This window comes from Chiloscyllium punctatum, chromosome 33, assembly GCF_047496795.1.
Source record: "Chiloscyllium punctatum isolate Juve2018m chromosome 33, sChiPun1.3, whole genome shotgun sequence".
Taxonomy (NCBI): Eukaryota; Metazoa; Chordata; class Chondrichthyes; order Orectolobiformes; family Hemiscylliidae; genus Chiloscyllium; species Chiloscyllium punctatum.
In genome coordinates this window covers 66,049,208-66,068,948 of record NC_092771.1, presented here as the reverse complement: position 1 = coordinate 66,068,948, position 19,741 = coordinate 66,049,208, and the positions used below count along the sequence as shown (strand labels likewise).

Here is a 19,741-nt window from a genome sequence, read left to right as displayed (position 1 = left end):
TTCCGGAACCAAAAGCTCTCCCTCTCTTTAAGTTTCTCAGGCCACACAGCCCTCACTATCTGTAATCTACTCCTGTCAGAGAACCCTTCCTCTGTGAACTGCTCCAACTCTTCAACTCTCCATAAGCTCCTGCAGCTCTTACAGCCCTCCCTGTCTACATAACCTCTTCCAGTCCCTAAAACGCCATCAGTCTGTGGGGACTCTACCCCCATCCCTATCTGTGTTATCCTCTCAGGTCCCTGCAACACTTCCGATCTGTAAATCCCACTCCAATGCCTGTGCCTCTCCCGATCCTGTTCCTACAAGACTCATTAACTGTGTAACATCCTCGCGTCACTATCACCCACCCTGTCGTTGTAAGCTCCTCCAGTCTCTCCATCATCTACCAATCTACATAACCTTCTCCAGCTCTCACACCCCTATCTGTGTAAACATCAACCTCCCCTCCAACACTCCCTACCTCAGGAACTTCCTCCTGTTTGTGCTATGCTCCCTTATCTGTGAAACTGTCTCCAACCAAAATTTCTACCGCAATCTCTGAAAGAAGGATCCGGATTCCACAGCCTCCATGTCTAAATAACCCCCAGAACCTAAGACTTCCTATATCTATAAGCATCTTCAGTCATGATAATCTTCATTATCTGTTTGTTCTTCCAGTCGATAGAAACATCTTTATCTCTGTAATCTGCTCAACTCCCTAAAACACTCCCTGTCTGTATAATCCAGCCCTGTCCTACAAACATCCTTATCCCTGTAAACTTCTCCATCCCTCCCAACATTCCCATCTCCATGGACCCCTGTCAGCCCTACAGCGCTCTCCACATTCCTGTAACCTCCTGTGGGTCTATGGTCCTCCTTCCCTGTGAAACCACCTCCAGTCCCCACGTCCCTCCCAATCTGGGTCCTCTGCTCCAGATCAGACCATTGCTGTCTCTGTAAACACCTCCACTCCTGACAACTCTTCCCATTTGTGTAACCTCGTTCAGACCCCATACTCTCCAGCTTCCTGAATCCTCCTCCTGCCATTGCAACCAAAACCACATGTTTATGTAACAACCTCCAGTGCTTTAACCTCCCCAACTCAGTAACCTCTTGCAGTCCTAACAAACCACCTAAACTGTGAAATCTGTCATTTCCCCACAATCCTCCCTCCCTCCCTCTCTCCCTCCTCAAATACCTTCATCATCATGAAACCTCACAATTACTGAAGCCTCCTTTTGGTATTGCAACCCTCCTAATGTCTGCAACATCCTCCTGCCCTGATATCCCTCACTACCTCTGTACCCCCCACCACCCTCCAGTGCCCTTCTGGGGAACATGGCAGAGGAGGGAAGATTTGTAGAGTCCGGTCCATGTTACGGAGGTAGAATCCTGGGAATTACAGATTTAATCTTATGTTTGTGAAGTGCAGATTATTGGACAGGATTCTAAAGACTGGTTTTCCAAGTAGTCATAAATCCTTAGTTAAAGGTTAGACAGTCGGCATGGGTTTGTGTGGGGCAGGTCATGCCTCACAATCCTTATTGAATTATTTGATGATATGGCAGAATACTTTGATGGCTCATTCAGAAAATAAGGAGGCATGGGATACAGGGAAATCTGTCTGTCTGGATACAGGATTGGATGGCCCAGAGAAGACAGAGGGTGGCAGCAGATGGACAGTATTGAGCCTGGAGCTCAGTGACCAGTGGGGTTCTGTAACAATCAGCTCTGGGACTCTGCTCTCTGTGATTTTTGTAAATGAGTTGGATGTGGATGTTGGAGAGTGGGTTAGTAAGTTTGCCAATCACACCAAGGTTGGTGGAGTGGTGGGGAATGTGGAGGGCTGTTGGAGGTTGCAATGGGATATTGACAGGACGCAGAGCTGGGCTGGAAGTGGTAGATGGAGTTCAATCTGGAAAAGTGTGAAGTGATTCTTTCTGGAAGGTCGAATTCAAATGCAGAATACAGGGTGAAAGGCAGAATACTTGGCAGTGTGGAGGAACAGATAGATCATGGGGTGCATGTCAATTATTCCCTCAAGTTGCCATGAACGTTGATAGGGTTGTTAAAAAGGCATATGTTGCATTGGCTTTTCTTAGAGGGGGATTGACTGTAAGAGCCGTGAGGTTTTACTGCATCTTTATAACATCCTGGTGAGACCACACTTGGAATATTGTGTTCAGTTCTGGTCCCCTGTTACAGGAAGGATGTGCAAGTTTTAGAGAGTGTACACAGGAGATTTACCAGGATGCTGCATGGAATGGAGGGCATTTCTTATGGAGAAAGTTTGAGGGAGCTAAGGCTTTTCTTATGGGAGTGAAGAAGGGAGTGGAGCGACCTGGGTAGAGGTGAACAAGGTGATGAGAGGCACAGAGAGAGTGAATAGTCAGAGACCTTTCCTCCCATGGAATAAATGGTTATTACAAGGCAGCATAATTTTCAGGTGAATGGAGGATGGATAAGAGGATAGAGAATGGTAGGTGGTAGGATGAATTGCCAATGGTGGGAGTAAAATTAGACACATGCGGGACATTTAATAGACTCTTGGATAGACACATGGATGATAGTAAAATGAAGGGTATGTAGGTTAGTTTGATCTTAGTCGGATAAAAGGTGAGCATGAAAACATGTGTTAAGGGTCTTGGGCTGAACTGTTCTGCGTTCTGTGTTCTGTCTGATACACTGACCTGAGCTTATTACCCAGTTTAAAAGGATATGGCATTCAGGAGGAGCTGGTGAACTGGATACAAAATTGGCTTGATGGTTGTAGACAGAGGGTGGTGGGAGACATGTTGTTTTTTTGACTGGAGACATGTGACCAGCGGTGGAGTGGGTCCACTGTTGTTTGTCATTTGGATAAATGGTTTGGATGGAAATATTGGTTTCCTGGTAAGTAATTGTTTTGGGTGACACTGAAATTGGTGGGAAAGTGGACAGTGAAGAAGGTTATCTGTTATACAACAGGATGAACAGTACTGCTGGGATAGTGAGCTGAAGAATAGCAGATGGAGTTTAATTAGATAAATGTGAAGTGTTCCATTTTGGTGAAACAAACCAGGGTGAGTCTTGTACAGTTAATGTTCGGGCACTGGGTAGTGTTCTCAGTCAGAGACCCAGGGATGCAGGTAGACAGTTCTTTGAATGTGGTGTCACAGGTAGACAGGCTGGTGAAGCAGGCATTTAGGATGGTTACCTTCATTCGGGAGAGCATTAAGAGTAAGAGTTGGGATGTCATGTTGTATCTGTAAAAGACATTGATGGGGCCACCATTAAAACATTGTTGATCAGTGGGAAGAACTCATCTAGTTCACAAACCCCCTTTAGGGAAAGACATCAAATATTCTAACCTGGTCTGGCCGACATGTGACTCCAGACCCACAGCAATATGGCTGACTCTGAGCTGCCCTCTGGGTAATTAGCAGAAGGGTCAAAGAACGTTGTTCCTGGCAGTGACACCCACATCCCATGAATGAATATTTCAAAAAAAAACCTATGTCCCTCCCTACCTTTGCAAACCCCTCCAGCTGCAGCAATCCGTACTGGCTTTGTAACACTGTTCCGACCCTGACCACTCTCTGTAATACTCTCACCACCTCCAGCACCTTCACCTCTCCCTGTTCCTATCGTGTCAATGAACCCTGACCCTGGCTCCCCTTCCCACAGCCCCCCTCCTGTGAGCAGACCCATTGCAATCCATTAACATTTACTCCTAAAACACTCTCTCTCTTCAGGATTTTAAGTACTGTTTGGTGATCTTCTCAGCCTCATAATCTAGTATGATCCCTTTTGTCCTGAGTGAAGGATCAGTGGGAATTTCTTGCTGAGGTTTTTACTGTTTCAATTGAATGTCCTTTTGTTGAGTGTTTTACACTGTTCCTTCAAATGTTTTCCACTGTTCATTTCCTGACACACGTTTGTCTGTTTAGCCCGTTTACTTTGGTCAGTTCTCCTCTGTAACTGGCTATTTTTGTTTCTAGTTGTAGCTTGTCCTTTCTGTGATTCACTTTAAAACTTTATATTTCTTTAAACTGCACCTTATCACAATTTCCCGAAGGATCTCTGCAGATGACATTACTCATTCACTAAGTTTCATTACACGGTCGCTCTGCGATAGTTATGTCCCTAGCCAGTTGCGCAATGTGTTTTTCAAAGAAACACTGAAAAAAAATCTCCGAGCTCCTTTTCCAATATCAATCTTGTCCGTGTAATTGTCCAGATTATACAAATATTGAAGTTTTCCAAAATTATCATAATGCCCTTGTTAAAAAATTCCAATGAGTTCCTGTGTAATACAGTGATGAACAATGGAATGCAGTTCGGTGGCTTGTGTCCTTGGCAAGTAGTCGCCAGAATTTACATTCAGACTGAATATACTTCACGTTCTGAGGCCAAATGCTTTCTCTGTCATGCCTTTGTTATCCATTATTGTTTGTGTTGTCCATTTTGCCTGAATTTGCACAAGATTGTGAACCACTGAATATTTTTTGTTCACCCTGTATTCATGTCTCCCAGCTGTCTAAATCACTTTTATCTCTGTTTCTCAAATCCATCTACCTTATTACAGAGACGTTGTCCACTCAAAAAAAACCCACAACTTACTGTTTCCCACAATTTTCTGTCACAAATCTTTTCGCTGATGTACAATTTTAGTTAAACTCTGTCCATTCCTGCTCCGTTCTGCTTGTCTTCAGCCACGCTCCCATACTGTTCCGATGCTCCACGTTTTCTCTCTGGATTTGGAAAGCTCCTTTCACCTGAACCCTGTCCCAGCATCTTCTCTGTCAGTTTAAAGCCCTGTTCATAAACCTACCGACATGATTGGCCAGGACACTGGTCCCAGCACGGTTCCAGTGGGAGCATTCTAATGTATTATTTATTAAATCAGGTATGGGCTGTGGGTGTCTCTGGCTGACCAGCCTTTCTTGCCCAGCCCTCCCTAACCTTGAACTAAGTTGCTTGCTCGGCCATTTCAGAGGTTCTTTGAGAGGCAAACACATTGCTGTGGGGATGTCGTGCAGACCACGTCAGGATGGGCAGATGTCCATCTCGAAAGGACAAGTGTTTGGGTTTTTTGTACATCCGCAATGGTCTCATACTTATTTGTGGATTGTTAATTACTATTTTTAAAATTATTGATTTCAAATTCCACCATTTCTGATGGTGGGATTCCAACCTGCCTCCCTTGACCATTAGCTGAGGTTTGGGATACATGCTCGAGCAATAATACCACTCGGCCATCACTTCACCTGCTCACTGGTTGCTCATTCCTGACCAGTTATATCAGTGCATGATGAAGCAAAACATTTTCTTCCAAAACAGTTGTGTGATCCTGTTATCTTCCAGCACTCTGGTGATATCACGTAGTCTCTCTCTCTCTTTCTCTCTCTCTCTCTCTATTGAAGCTACACCAGATCCTGAGCCAACAATATTCTCCACTCCAGAGAGAGGAGGCAGCACAGGCCAGGGATGGAGACTGGGATTTTCCAGGTCTCTGTGGTGGTACACAGTGCCATTTTTAATCGTCAATGTATCAGTCTAATTTCCCAGTCTGTCTATTCGTCTGTCTCCTGTAGGTACTCGGGAAGGTTCAGACTCAATTAACTTCCCAGCTGCTGGGTGTCTCATCCATCACCTCATTGAAGACGGTTGGTCAGCCAGAGAAACAAAGGGCAGGGAGATCTGGAACCTTCAATACATCCTGCAGTGAGGTAAGATCACTCACAGTGCACAGAGCAGAGAGCAATGAAAGAGCTCCAAGTATCGGCTAACAGGACATGACATAGATACAGTGCTGGATGGGGAGCACAGTTCACACATACCACACGCTCAAACTCCACTCTTTCTGGACGTTCTGTTGTACTAAGACTCACTACTCTGCAACACTGCATCTATGGTATGGCTTATGCACCAGTGTCTCCAATAATTTGTAACTCCTATAACAGTTCCTATCTCTGTAACCTCCTCCTAGCCTGATTGTCCCTCCACATATTTGAAATGTACTGCATTCCAGACTACCATCACTATCTCTGTAACTTGCTTCAGTGTCCACAACATGCCTTATCTCGGTCGTCTCCTCCTCCAATAACTGGAGACAGAGCCATGTCGCTCAGAAACGTTTCCTTCAACCCAACTAGTCCATGCTGACCAGAGTCCATGAACGAGTCGCGTTTCCCTGCATTTGACTGGTATCCCTTCAAACTTCTCCCCCCCACGTACCTGCCCAAATTGAACATATCTCTACCACTTCCCCTGGAAGCTCATTCCATAGCTGCACCATCCTCTGTGTAGTAACTTTTCTCCTAAAATCGCTTTTAAGTCTTTCCTCTCCCATCTCATATTTATGCCCACTAGAACACAGAACATGACAGCGCAATACAGGCCCTTCGGCCTTCGATTTTGCACCAACCTGTGGAACCAATCTGGAGCCCACCGAACCAACACTATTCCAATTCTTGTCCAGATGCCTATCCAATGACCGTGTAAATGCCCTTAAAGTTGGCGAGTCTACCACTGTTGCAGGCAATGCATTACATGCCCCGACTAATCTGTGTAAAGAACCTACCTCTGGCATCTGTCCCATATCTATTTATTAATATTAATATCTACCTCAATTTAAAGCTATTTCCCCTTGTGCTAGGCATCGCCATCCAAGAGAAAAGGCTCTCACTATCCAACCCATCTCACCTGCTGATTATCTTATTTGTCTCAATTAATTGACCTCAAACACATTCTCTTGAACAAAAACAGCTTAAAGTCCCTCAGCCTTTCCTCATAAGACCTTCCCTCCATACCAGGTAACTTCCTAGTAAATCTCCTCTGAATCCTTTCCAAAGCTTACACATCCATCCTGAACAAATGTGGCCACACCCAGAGTTTTGTACAGCTGCAGCATGATCTAATGGTTCTGAAACTCAATCCCTCTACCAAGACAAGCTCACGCACTGAATGGCTTCTTAAAAAAACCCATAAAACTAGGTGGCAACTTTGAAGGATCTATGTACATGGACATAGAGATCTCTCTGTTCATCTGCACTGCCAAGAATCTTACCATTATCCCAGTACCCTGTGTTCCTGTTACTCCCTACAGAGTGAATCACCTTACACCTTTCCACATTCAAAGCCATTTGCCAACTTTCAGTCCAGCTGTCTATCTATACCTTTCTGTAACCTACAACATCCTTCGTCACTATCCACAACTCTACCCATCTTAGTGCCTTCTGCAAATTTACTAACCCATCCTTCAATGCCCTCATTCAGGTCATTTGTATAATTGACAGCAACAGTGGACCCAAAACACAACCTGGTAGTAACCACCAGTAACTGAACTCCAGGATCGATATTTCCCATCAACCACTACCCTCTGCCTTCTTTCAGTGAGCCAATGTCTGATCCAAACTACTAAATCACCCACAATCCCATGCCTCCGTATTATCGGCAATGGCCTACCACGGGGAACTGTAACAAACGCCTTACTGAAATACATATACACCATATCAACAGCTTTACCCTCATCCATCTCTTTGTTCACCTTGTTAAAGTACTCAATAAGGTTTGTGAGAGCATGACCTACCCTTTACAAAATCGTGTTGGCTGTCCCTAATCAACTAACTCATCTCCAGATGATTATAAATCCTATCCCCTACAAGCCTTTCCAACACTTTACCCAGAATCAAAGTAAGGCTCACAGGTCTATAACTACCAGGATTGTCGCCACTCCCCTGCTTGGGGTGGCACGGTGGCACAGTGGTTAGCACTGCTGACTCACAGCGCCAGAGACCCGGCTTCAATTCCTTCCTCAGCCAATGGTCTGTGGAGTTTGCACATTCTCGCCAAGTATGTGTGGGTTTCCTCCGGGTGTTCCGGTTTCCTCCCACAGTCCAAAATGTGCAGGTTAGCTGAATTGGCCATGGTAAATTGCCCATCGTGTTCGGTGAAGGGGTAAGGAATGGGTCTGGGTGGGTTGCTCATCAGAGGGTCGGTGTGGACTTGTTGGGCCGAAGGGCCTGTTTCCACACTGTAAGTAATCTAATCAAAAGGGACAACATTTGCTCTCCTCCAACCTTCTGGCACTATTCCTGTAAACAATAACGACATAACGATCAAAGCCAAAGGCTTGGCAATCTCCTTCCTGGAATTCCAGAGAATCCAAGGATAAATCCCATTCGGCCTCGGGGACTTATCTATTTTTGGACTTTGCAGAATTGCTAACACCTCCTCCTTCTGCACTTCAATCCAATCTAGTTATGGACTCCACTGCCCTGGGGTAAAGACGTTGGCTAATCAACTTACCTGTATCCCTCGTGGTTTTAATCATCGTCCTGCGATTTGTATCATCGAAGGACAATGATGCAAATAGTTCTGCTCATGTCCATGCCACTACTTTGCTTCAACGTTCTGGGATACACTTGTTCAGGACCTAGGGCTTTCTCTACCTTTATGTTTGAAGACCTCCAGCACCACCTCTTCTGTAATGGGGACTCTTTACAAACCATCACTGTTTCTTTAACTGACTTGTCCGCAGTAATTTGTGACATAAAATGTTCATTTAGGGTCTCGCCCATCCCCTGTGGTTCCACACATGGATGGCCTTATTGATCTTTGTGGGGCCCTATTGTCTCTCTAGTTACTTTTTGTATGTGTGTGCTGTAGAATTTCCTTGCATTCTCCTTAGCTTTGGCTGGTAAGGTTATCTCATTCCCCGATGTTGCTTTCCAGCTTATCCAGCTTTTCCGTTTTCTCAAACCCTTCAGTATCAGTAACATCTTCGTCAATCCTTGCTCCATTTACAGTTTCAGGAAATGCTTCCTAAAGCAGGAGGATCAGAATTCTATGCAGTGCTCCAACTGGGGACTCAGCAATGTCTTGTCCAGCCATATCATAATGTACCAGCTCATGTCCTCAATGCACTGACCCATGACGGCAAGTGTGCCTAATGTCACTTTCCCCATCCTGTCCACCTGCGATGCCACTTCAAGGAACAATGTAACTGTACCCCTTGGTCTCTCTCTGTGTTCGACAACACTGCCCAAGGCCCAACCATTAACTGTTAGTCCGCCCTAGTTTACCTTAACAAAATCCATCACCTTCATCCAACTCCATCTTTCATTCCTTGGCCCGCTGGCTCAGTTGTTCGCAATCCCCTTTGATAACTGTATTCCCAGCCCACTATAACCCGTGTTATATACGGACCTTTATCAATAAACTTCCTAACAATGACTCCTATGCTCTTACAGAATATTTTCTGTAAATGATGCATGACAGTGGATGTAGCACTGTTCCTTATGGCACACTGCTGGTCGTAGGCCTCCAGTCTACACAACAACCCTCTCCCACCACTCTGTTTCCGACTGTCAAGCCAATTTTGTATCCGGTTGGCTATCTAACCCTGATCCCATGTGATCTAACCTTACTAACCAGTGTTCCACGCTAAGCCTTGTCCAAGGCCTTGCTGTGGTCAGGATAGACACAGTCTCCTGTTCTGTCTTCTTCTATCTTCTTAGTCACGTCTTCAACAAACTCAGGCAAGTTTGTGAGACATTACTTGTGTACTTTGTGTTAACTGTCCCTAATCAATCCTTGCCTTTCGAAACGCATGTAACTCCTGTTCCTCGGATCCCCCCCTCCCACACCGTATGCACCACAAACATCAAGCCAATTGGTCTTTCGGTGCCCGGCTTTCCCTCACAGCAGTTTTAAACACTGGCATAACATTAAATACCCTGCACGCTTCCAGCTCATCACCCGGGGCTGTCACTGATAGAAATACCTCTTTAAGGGGCAATTCTTCCTGAGTTTTCCCCCAATGTCCTCAGATATACATGATTAGCTCGAGAGCTTTGTCTTTCTTTAATGCGTTTTTAAAACTCAAGCTCCTCATGTTCTGTTATGCGGAGTCTTTTGAGGACTTTATTTCCCTGACTTCCCCAGTCTTTAAGTACTGATGTGAAATTTTCGTCAAGTATCTCACCCACCTTCTGTGGTTCCACAGATGGATTATCCCATTGATCTTTAATGGGGCACATTCTGTCTCTAGTTAATCTTCTATTGTTAGTATTCATGTAGAATTCCATTGGATCTGACTTATCATTATCAGCCAAAGTTTTCTCAGGTCTCCTTACTGCTTTCCCTCTTCAGTGTATTACTGTACCCGCAATGTTCTTCGAGGAATCCAGCTGACCATATATGACATGGACTGCCTTTTTCTTGACCAGAACCTCAATATCCCCAGTCATCCAGAATTTCCTACTTGTAATCAGCATTGTCCTTCACACGAACAGAAATATCCTCACCCTGAACTCTCATTTTATCACTCTTTTGAAAGCTTCGCACCTGCCTGAGGTCCATTTACCTGCAAATAGTCTCCACAAACAACAGTTTAAAGCTCTTGACAGAGACCTTCTGGATTGGGGCAGGACAATGTTGATGGTTCACTTGTGGACCAGGCCTGTCCTTTTCCATAACTGTTTTCAACCTAATACAGTTGTGTCACTTTGTCAAAACTATCCCAACTAATACCTCAGTCCCTTTCCCTCCCTTGTTCCTCAAGGGGAGGTCAGATTTGGCCCCTTTCTCCAGGGGGAGGGTGAACAACCAGTGGTAATTGTGCACATCAGTACACATGACATAGATAGAGTTGGATGGGTTCTGGTCAAGTGAGTATCGGGAGTTAGGTAAGAAGGTGAAAAGCAGGGCTACAAGGGTAGTGAGCTCCAGATTCCTCCCAGTGCCGCTCGCCAGTAAATATGGAAATAGAAAGATAAGGCGGATGGATGAGTGCCTGAGGAGCTGGTGGAGGGGGAAGGGTTTTTACCTATTGGATCATTGGGATCTCTTCTGAGGTCGAGGTGACCTGGACAAGGGGGAACGGGTTGGACTTGAACCAGGGGGGCAGTAGCAACCTGGGGGTGAATATTTGCTAGTGTTACCTGGGAGGGCTTAATCTAGTTTGCCAGGGGATTGGGATTCTGAAAAAGAGAGACCATTGGCCAGTCAGAGGAAAATACACCAGCCACCGAGAGCAAGTTTCCTATTCAGGATATCCAAGAACACAGTCAAGGGACGGAAAAGACTTCTGGTTTAAAGGGCATTTATTTCATGAGGCCTGACTGGGAAGGCAGACGAGCTCAGAGCATGGATTGGCTCTGGGGACTGGGATATTATAGCCTTAACAGAAACATGGCTGAGAGAAGGGCAGGACTGGCAGCTCAGTGTTCCCGGACACAGAGGGTGCAGGTGTGACAGAAAGACATGTAAGTGAGGAGGGGGAGTTGCGCTTTTGATAAGGGAGAACATAACAGCAGTGGTCAGAGAGGATACTCCTAAAGCGTCATTTAATGAGGCCATATGGTTAGGACTTAGAAAGAAGAAGGGGGTGGTAACTTTGTTGGGACTGCATTACAGACTCGCAAATAGCCAGTGGGTATGAGAAGAGCAACTGTGTAGAGAGATTGTAGACAGCTGCAGGAATAAGAGAGTAGTATTGATTGTAGATATTAATTTCCCCTGAATTGACTGAGCCACTCAGAATAAAAAAGGCCCGTATGGGTTGGAATTTGTCAAATGTATCCAAGAAAGTTTCCTAGATCAATATGTATACCGTCCTATTCTACTCAGGTGGGCGCAACATTGGACCCTCACTGAGAAAACAAGGTCAGAAAGTGTTTGAAGTGTCAGTTGGAGAGCACTTTGGGTCCAGTGACCGCAACTGTCTTAGTTGTAACGTAACTATGGAAAACGATAGGAGAGGTCCACAGGTTAAGGAGCTGTCCTGGAACACGGCCAGTTTTGGGGCCATGAAACAGGATGTAGCAGAGGTTGAGTGAGTGAGTCTGTTTGAAGGAAAGAAACGACTGGAAAATGGGAGGCTTTTAAAAGTGTGATACTGAAAATCCAGGGTCAGTATGTAACTGTTAGGGTGAAGGGAAAATGGCAGGTTTAGGGATCCCTGGCTGATGAGGGATATTGAGGCTCTGGTCTGGAAATGAAGATGGTATACATTGGGTTTAAGGGTTCCATATCTACCTAAACTCTTCCAGCCCTAAAGACACAATCAATCTGTGGAGACCCTATAATCTTCTCAGGCCTCTGCCATACTCCGATCAGTAGAACCCACTCCAGTCCCTGTGACTGTCTCAATCCAGTTCCTCAAGGAACCGTGATCTGTGTAACACGCTCTCAACACTATCACCCACCCTGTCAATGTAAGCTCTTCCAGTATTTCCACCCATCTACTCATCTGTGTAACCTTCTCCAGCCCTTACACCCCTATCTGTGTTAACGACAACCTCCCCTGCAACCCTTCCCCACTTAGGCCAAACTGGAGGAGATTACTAATGCTCCTTTATCTGTGTAACTTTCTCCAACCAAAATTGCTGTTCTCATCTCCAGGAAAATCTGTCCGATTCCACACCCTCCATGTCTAAATAACCCCAGAACCTCAGCCTTTCAATATCTCTAAACCGGTTCAGTCCCGACTACACTCCATATATGTGTTTTTTCTTACAGTCTATACATCCCACATTATCTCTGTAATCCGCTCCATTCCCTAAATAGTCCCTGTCTGTGATCCAGCCCTGGCCTACAAACATCCTTATCCCTGTAAACTTCTCCATCCCTCCCAACATTCCCATCTCCATGAACCCCTGTCAGCCCTACAGCTCTCCACATTTCTGTAACCTCCTGTGGGTCTATGGTCCTCCCTCCCTGTGAAACCACCTCCAGTCCCCACAATCCTCCCAATCTGGGTCCTCTGCTCCAGATCAGACCATTGCTGTCTCTGTAAACACCTCCACTCCTGACAATTCTTCCCATTTGTGTAACCTCGTTCAGACCCCATACTCTCCAGCTTCCTGAATCCTCTTCCTGCATTGCAACCAAAGCCATGTTTATGTAACAACCACCAGTGCTTACACCCTCCCCAACTCAGTAACCTCTTGAAGTCTTAACGAAACACCTAAACTGTGAAACCTCTCATTTCCCTACAATCCTCCCTCCCTCCCTCCTCAAATGCCTTCATCACCATGAAACCTCACAATTACTGAAGCCTCCTTTTGGCACTGCAAACCTCCTAATGTCTGCAAAATCCTCCTGTCCTGATATCCCTCCCTATCTCTGTAACTCCCTCCACCCTCCAGTGCCCTTCTGGAGAACATGGCAGAGGAGAGAAGATTTGTAGAGTCTGGGCCATGTTACGGAGGTAGAATCCTGGGAATTACAGATTTGGTCGAATGTCTGTGGTGTGCAGATTATTGGCGAGGACTCTAAAGACAGGATTTATCACTGCTTGGAAAATCATAGTTAAATTTTAGACAGTCAGCATGGGTTTGAGAGGGGTCAGGTCATGTCTCACAAACCTTATTGAATTCTTTGAGGATATGACAGAATACGTTGATAGCTCGTTCAGAAAAGAAGGATGATTGGGATACAGGGCGATCTGTCTGTCTGGATACAGGATTGGATGGCCCAGAGAAGACAGAGGGTGGCAGCAGATGGACAGTATTGAGCCTGGAGCTCAGTGTCCAGTGGGGTTCTGTAACAATCGGCTCTGGGACTCTGCTCTTTGTGATTTTTGTAAATGACTTGGATGTGGACGTTGGAGAATGGGTTAGTAAGTTTGCCAATAACATGAAGCTTGGTAGAGTGGTGGGGAATGTGGAGGGCTGTTGTAGGTTGCAATGGGACATTGACAGGACGCAGAGCTGGGCTGGAAGTGGCAGATAGAGTCCAATCTGGAAAAGTGTGAAGTGATTCATTCTGGAAGGTCGAATTTGAATACAGAATACAGGGTGAAAGGCAGAATAATTGGCAGTGTGGAGGAACAGAGAGATTATGGGGTGCATGTCAGTTATTCCCTCAAGTTGCCGCACACTTTGATAGGGTTGTTAAAAAGGCATATGTTGTGTTGGCTTTCCTTAGAGGGGGACTGATTTTAAGAGCCGTGAGGTTTTACTGCATCTTTATAACATCCTGGTGAGACCACACTTGCAATATTGTGTTCAGTTCTGGTCCCGTCTTTACAGGAAGGATGGGCAAGTTTTAGAGAGTGTACACAGGAGATTTACCAGGATGCTGCCTGGAATGGAGGGCATTTCTTATGGAGAAAGGTTGAGGGAGCTAAGGCTTTTCTTATGGGAGTGAAGAAGGGGGCGGGGCGACTTGGTGGAGGTGAACAAGGTGATGAGAATCACACAGAGTGTGAATAGTCAGAGACCTTTCCTTCCATGGAATAAATGGCTATTGCAAGGGGGTGTAATTTTAAGGTGAATGGAGGATGGATAAGAGGATAGAGAATGGTAGGTGGTTGGATGAACTGCCAAAGGTTATAGTAAAATTAGACACATTCGGGACATTTAATAGACTCTTGGACAGATACACGGATAATAGTAAAATGAAGGGTATGTAGGTTAGTTTGATCTTACAGTTGGATAAAAGGTTGGCATGAAATCATGGCCAAAGGGTCTTGGGCGGAACTGTTCTGTGTTCTATGTTCTGTCTGGTAAACTGGGTAATAAACTCAGATCATTGCAAAAAGGATATGGCATTCTGGAGGAGCTAGTGAACTGGATACAAAATTTGCTTGATGGTAGTAGACAGACAGTGATGGGTGACATGTTGTTTTTCTGACAGGAGGCATGTGACCAGCAGAGTAGTGGGTTCACTGGTGTTTGCCATTTGGATAAATGGTTTGGATGGGAATATTGGTTTCTTGGTAAGCAAGCTTCTTGGATGACACTGACATTGGTGGTAAAATGGTTAGAGGAGAAGATTATATATGACACAAGATTAACAGTACTGCTGGGATAGTGGGCTGAAGAATAGCAGATGGAGTTTAATTAGATCATGTGAAGTGTTCCATTTTGGTGAAACAAACCAGGGTGGGACTTGTACAGTTAATGTTCGGGCCCTGGGTAGTGTTGTCAGTCAGTGACCCAGGGATGCAGGTACACAGCTCTTTGAGTGTGGTGTCACAGGTAGACAGGCTGGTGAAGCAGGCGTTTGGGGTGGTTACCTTCATTGGGGAGGGCATTGAGAGTAGCAGTCCGGATGTGATGTTGTGAGACATTGGTGAGGCCATCATAAAAACATAGTTGTTCAGTAGGAGTAACTCATCTGGTTCACTGACCTCCTTTAGTGAAGGACAACGGACATTCTAACCTGGTCTGGATGATATGTGACTCCATCCCACAGCAATATGGCTGATTCCAAGCTGCCCTCTGGATAATTACCAGTGGGGTCAAAGAATGTTCGTGCAGGCAGTGACACCCTCATCCCATGAATGAATAAATAAAAATACATATGTCCCTCCCTACCTCTGTAAACCCCTCCAGCTGCAGCAATCCGTCCTGGCTTTGTAACACCGTTCAGACCCTGACCACTCTCTGTAACACTCTCACCACCTCCAGCACCTTCACCTCTCCCTGTTCATGTCGTGTCAATAAACCCTGACAATGATTCCCCTTCCCACAGCCCCCCTCCTGCTAGCAGACCCATTGTAATCCATTTAACATTTACTCCTAAAGCACTCTTTCACTTCAGGATTTAAGTACTTTGTTGTGATCTTCTCAGCCTCATAATCTAGTATGATCCCTTTTTTCCTGAGTGAGGGACCAGTGGGGATTTCTTGCTGAGGTTTTCACTGTTTCAATAAAATGTCCTTTTGTTGAGTGTTTTATACTGTTACATTAAATGTTTTACAATGTCCATTTACAGACACTTGTCTCAGTCTGTTTAGGCTGTTTACCTTGGTCAGTTCTCCTCTCAAACTCATGTAATTGACTATTTTTGTTTCTAGTTGTAGCTTGTCCTTTCTGTGATTCACTTTAAAACTTTATATTTATTTAAACTGCACTTTATCACAATTTCCCGAAGGATCTCTGCAGGTGACATTACTCATTCACTAAGTTTCATTACACGGTCGCTCTGCGATAGTTATGTCCCTAGCCAGTTGCACAATGTGTTTTTCAAAGAAACACTGAAAAAAAATAACTGAACTCCTCTTCCAATATCAATGCTGCCCATGTGATTGTCCCAGATTATACGAATATTGAAGTTTTCCAAAATTATCATAATTCCTTTATTAAAAATCCAATGAGTTCCTGTGTGACGAGCAAAGGAATACAGTTCGTTGGCTAAAACTGTTCTGCTGCTTGTGTCCTTGGCAAGTCGTAGCCAGGAATTACATTCAGACTGACTCTACTTCATGGTCTGCGGCCAAATGCTTTCTCTGTAATGCCTTTCTTGACAATAATTGTTCGTTTTACCCAATTTGCCTGAGTTTGCACAAGAATATGACCTACTGAATATTGTTGTTCACCCTCTATCCATGTCTCACTGGTGTCTAAATCTCTTTTATCTCTGTGTCACAAATCCATCTACCTTACTGCAGCAACGTTGTTCATTCAAAAAGAACATAACTTACTATTTCCAACAATTTCCTGACATAAATCTATTCACTGATGTACAATTTTAGTTAAACTCTATCCCATCCTGTTCTTTTTTTGCTTTTCTTCAGCCATATTCTGATGCTGCTCCCATACTTCAACTTTTCCCTTTGGATTTGGAAAGCTTCTTTCACCTGAACACTGTCCCTCCATCCTCTCTGTCAGTTGAAAGCCCTGTCCATACTCCTACCGACATGATCGGCCAGGACCCTGGTCCCAGCACGGTTCCAGTGGGACCATCCGAAAGGATTATTTTTAAAATCAGGTATGGGATGTGGGTGTCTTTGGCTGAACAGCCTTTCTTGCCCAGCCCTAGCTGCCCTTGAGCTGAGTAACTTGCTTGGCCATTTCAGAGGGTAATTGAGAGGCAAACACTTTGCTGTGGGGATGTCGTGTAGACCACGTCAGGATGGGCAAATGTCCTTCTCGAAAGGACAACTGTTTGGGGTTTTTTGGACATCAGCAATGGGTTCATACTTATTTGTGGATTGTTAATTACTATTTTTAAAATTATTGATTTCAAATTCGACCATTTTTGATGGTGGGATTCCAACCGGCCTTCCTTGAACATTAGCTGAGGGTTTGGGATATATGCTCTTGCAATAAAACCACTCGGCCATCACTTCACCTGCTCACAGGTTGCTCATTCCTGACCCGTTATACCACAGCATAATGAAGCAAAACCTGTTCTTCCAACATAGTTGTGTGATCCTGATATCTTCCAGCACTCTGCTGATATCACTTAGTATCTCGGTCTTGCTCTCACTTTTGCTCTCTCTTTCTCTCTCTCTATCTATTGCACCTACAGCAGATCCTGAGCTAACAGAATTCTCCACTCCACAGAGACGAGGCAGCACAGGCGAGGGATGGAGACTGGGATTTTCCAGATTTCTGTGGTGGTACTCAGTGCCATTTTCAATCCTCATTGTATCCGTCTGATTTCCCATTCCATCTTGTTCTCTGTCTCCTGTAGGTACTCAGAAAGGTTCAGACTCGATTAACTTCCCAGCTGCTGGGTGTCTCGTCCAGCACCTCATTGAAGATGGTTGGTCAGCCAGAGAGACAAAGGGAAGGGAGATCTGGAGCCTTCAATAAATCCTGCAGTGAGGTAAGACACCCACAGTGCACAGAGCAGAAAGCAATGAGAGGGCTCCAAACATCGGCTAACAAGACATGACACAATCCAGTATTGGAGGTGCAGCACAGTACACACACACCCCAGGCTCAATCACCACTCCTACTGTAAGTTTTGTTGTAGTAAGACTCACTACTCTGCAACAGTGTATCTATGGCATTTCTTATGCACCTGTGTCTTCAATAACTTGTAACCCCTATAACAGTTCCTATCTCTGTAACCTTGTCCTATCCCAAACGTCACTCCACATATTTGAAATGTACTGCATTCCAGACTACCATCCCTATCGCTGTAACTTGCTTTAGTGTCCACAACATGCCTTATCTCGGTCGTCTCCTCCTCCAATAACTGGAGATAGAGCCATGCAGCACGGAAACTGTTCCTTCAATCCAACTAGTCCCTGCTGAGCAGAGTCCATGAACGAGTCACATTTCCCTGTGTTTGACCCAGATCCCTTCAAACCTTCTCCTCCCCATGTACCTGCCCAAATGTCTTTCACATGTTATTGTACTTTTCTCTACCACTTCCCCTGGAAGCTCATTCCATAACTGCACCATCCTCTGTGTAGAACATTTTCTCCTAAATTCGCTTTTAAGTCCTTCCTCCCCCATCTCATATTTTTGTCCACTAGAACACAGAACGTGACAGTGCAATACAGGCCCTTCGGCCCTCGATTTTGAGTCAAACTGTGGATCCAATCTGGAGCCCACCGAACCAACACTATTCCAATTCGTGTCCATACAACTATCCAATGACCGTGTAAATGCCCTTAAAGTTGGCGAGTCTACCACTGTTGCAGGCAATGCATTCCATGCCCCGACTATTCTGTGTAAAGAACCTACCTCTGGCATCTGTCCCATATCTATTTATTAATATTAATATCTGCCTCAATTTAAAGCTATCTCCCCTCGTGCTAGACATCGCCATCCAAGAGAAAAGGCTCTCACTATCCAACCCATCTCACCTGCTGATAATCTTATTTGTCTCAATTAATTGACCTCAAACACATTCTTTGGAACAAAAACAGCTTAAAGTCCCTCAGCCTTTCCTCATAAGACCTTCCCTCCATACCAGGTAACTTCCTAGTAAATCTCCTCTGAATCCTTTCCAAAGCTTACACATCCTTCCTGAACAAATGTGGCCACACCCAGAGTTTTGTACAGCTGCAGCATGATCTAATGGTTCTGAAACTCAATCCCTCTACCAAGACAAGCTCACACACTGAATGGCTTCTTAAAAAAACCCATAAACCTGGGTGGCAACTTTGAAGGATCTATGTACATGGACATAGAGATCTCTCTGTTCATCTGCACTACCAAGAATCTTACCATTTTCCCAGTACCCTGTGTTCCTGTTACTCCCTCCAGAGTGAATCGCCTCACACCTTTCCACATTCAACTCCACTTGCAAACTTCTGTAACCTACAACATCCTTCGTCACTATCCACAACTTTACCAACCTTAGTGTCTTCTGCAAATTTACTAACCCATCCTTCAATGCCCTCATTCAGGTCATTTATATAATTGACAGCAACAGTGGACCCAAAACACATCCTGGCAGTACCCACCAGTAACAGATCTCCAGGATCGATATTTCGCATCAACCACTACCCTCTGCCTTCTTTCAGTGAGCCAATTTCTGATCCAAATTGCTAAATCACCCACAAACCCATGCCTCCGTATTATTGGCAATGGCCTACCACAGGGAACCGTAACAAACGCCTTACTGAAATACATATACACCATATCAACTGCTGTACCCTCATCCATCTCTTTGTTCACCTCCTTAAAGAGTTCAATAAGGTTTGTGAGGGCACGATCTACCCTTCACAAAATCATGTTGGCTATCCCTAATCAACTTACTCATCTCCAGATGATTATAAATCCTATCCCCTACAAGCCTTTCTAACACTTTACCCAGAATCAAAGTAAAGCTCACAGGTCTATAACTACCAGGATTGTCCCCATTCCCCTGCTTGGGGTGGCGCGGTGACACAGTGGTTAGCACTGCTTCCTCACAGCACCAGAGACCCAGCTTCAATTCCCGCCTCAGGCGACTCTCTGTGTGGAGTTTGCACATTCTCCCCGTGTCTGTGTGGGTTTCCTCCGGGTGTTCCGGTTTCCTCCCACAGTCCAAAATGTGCAGGTTAGCTGAATTGGCCATGGTAAATTGCCCAGGTGAAGGG

General features: G+C 45.0%; 1 protein-coding gene across 2 annotated transcripts in view; it reads left to right on the top strand.

The window, feature by feature from the left end:
• LOC140458563 (uncharacterized) overlaps nt 1–19,741 on the top strand; it is a 183,786-nt gene that overhangs the window by 144,643 nt on the left and 19,402 nt on the right. For both annotated transcript variants that reach the window (XM_072553338.1, XM_072553337.1), the window contains 2 exons: nt 5,556–5,690; nt 17,395–17,529. In XM_072553338.1, the coding sequence (XP_072409439.1) occupies nt 5,556–5,690; nt 17,395–17,529 (270 nt within the window). The remainder of the gene's footprint in view (nt 1–5,555; nt 5,691–17,394; nt 17,530–19,741) is intronic.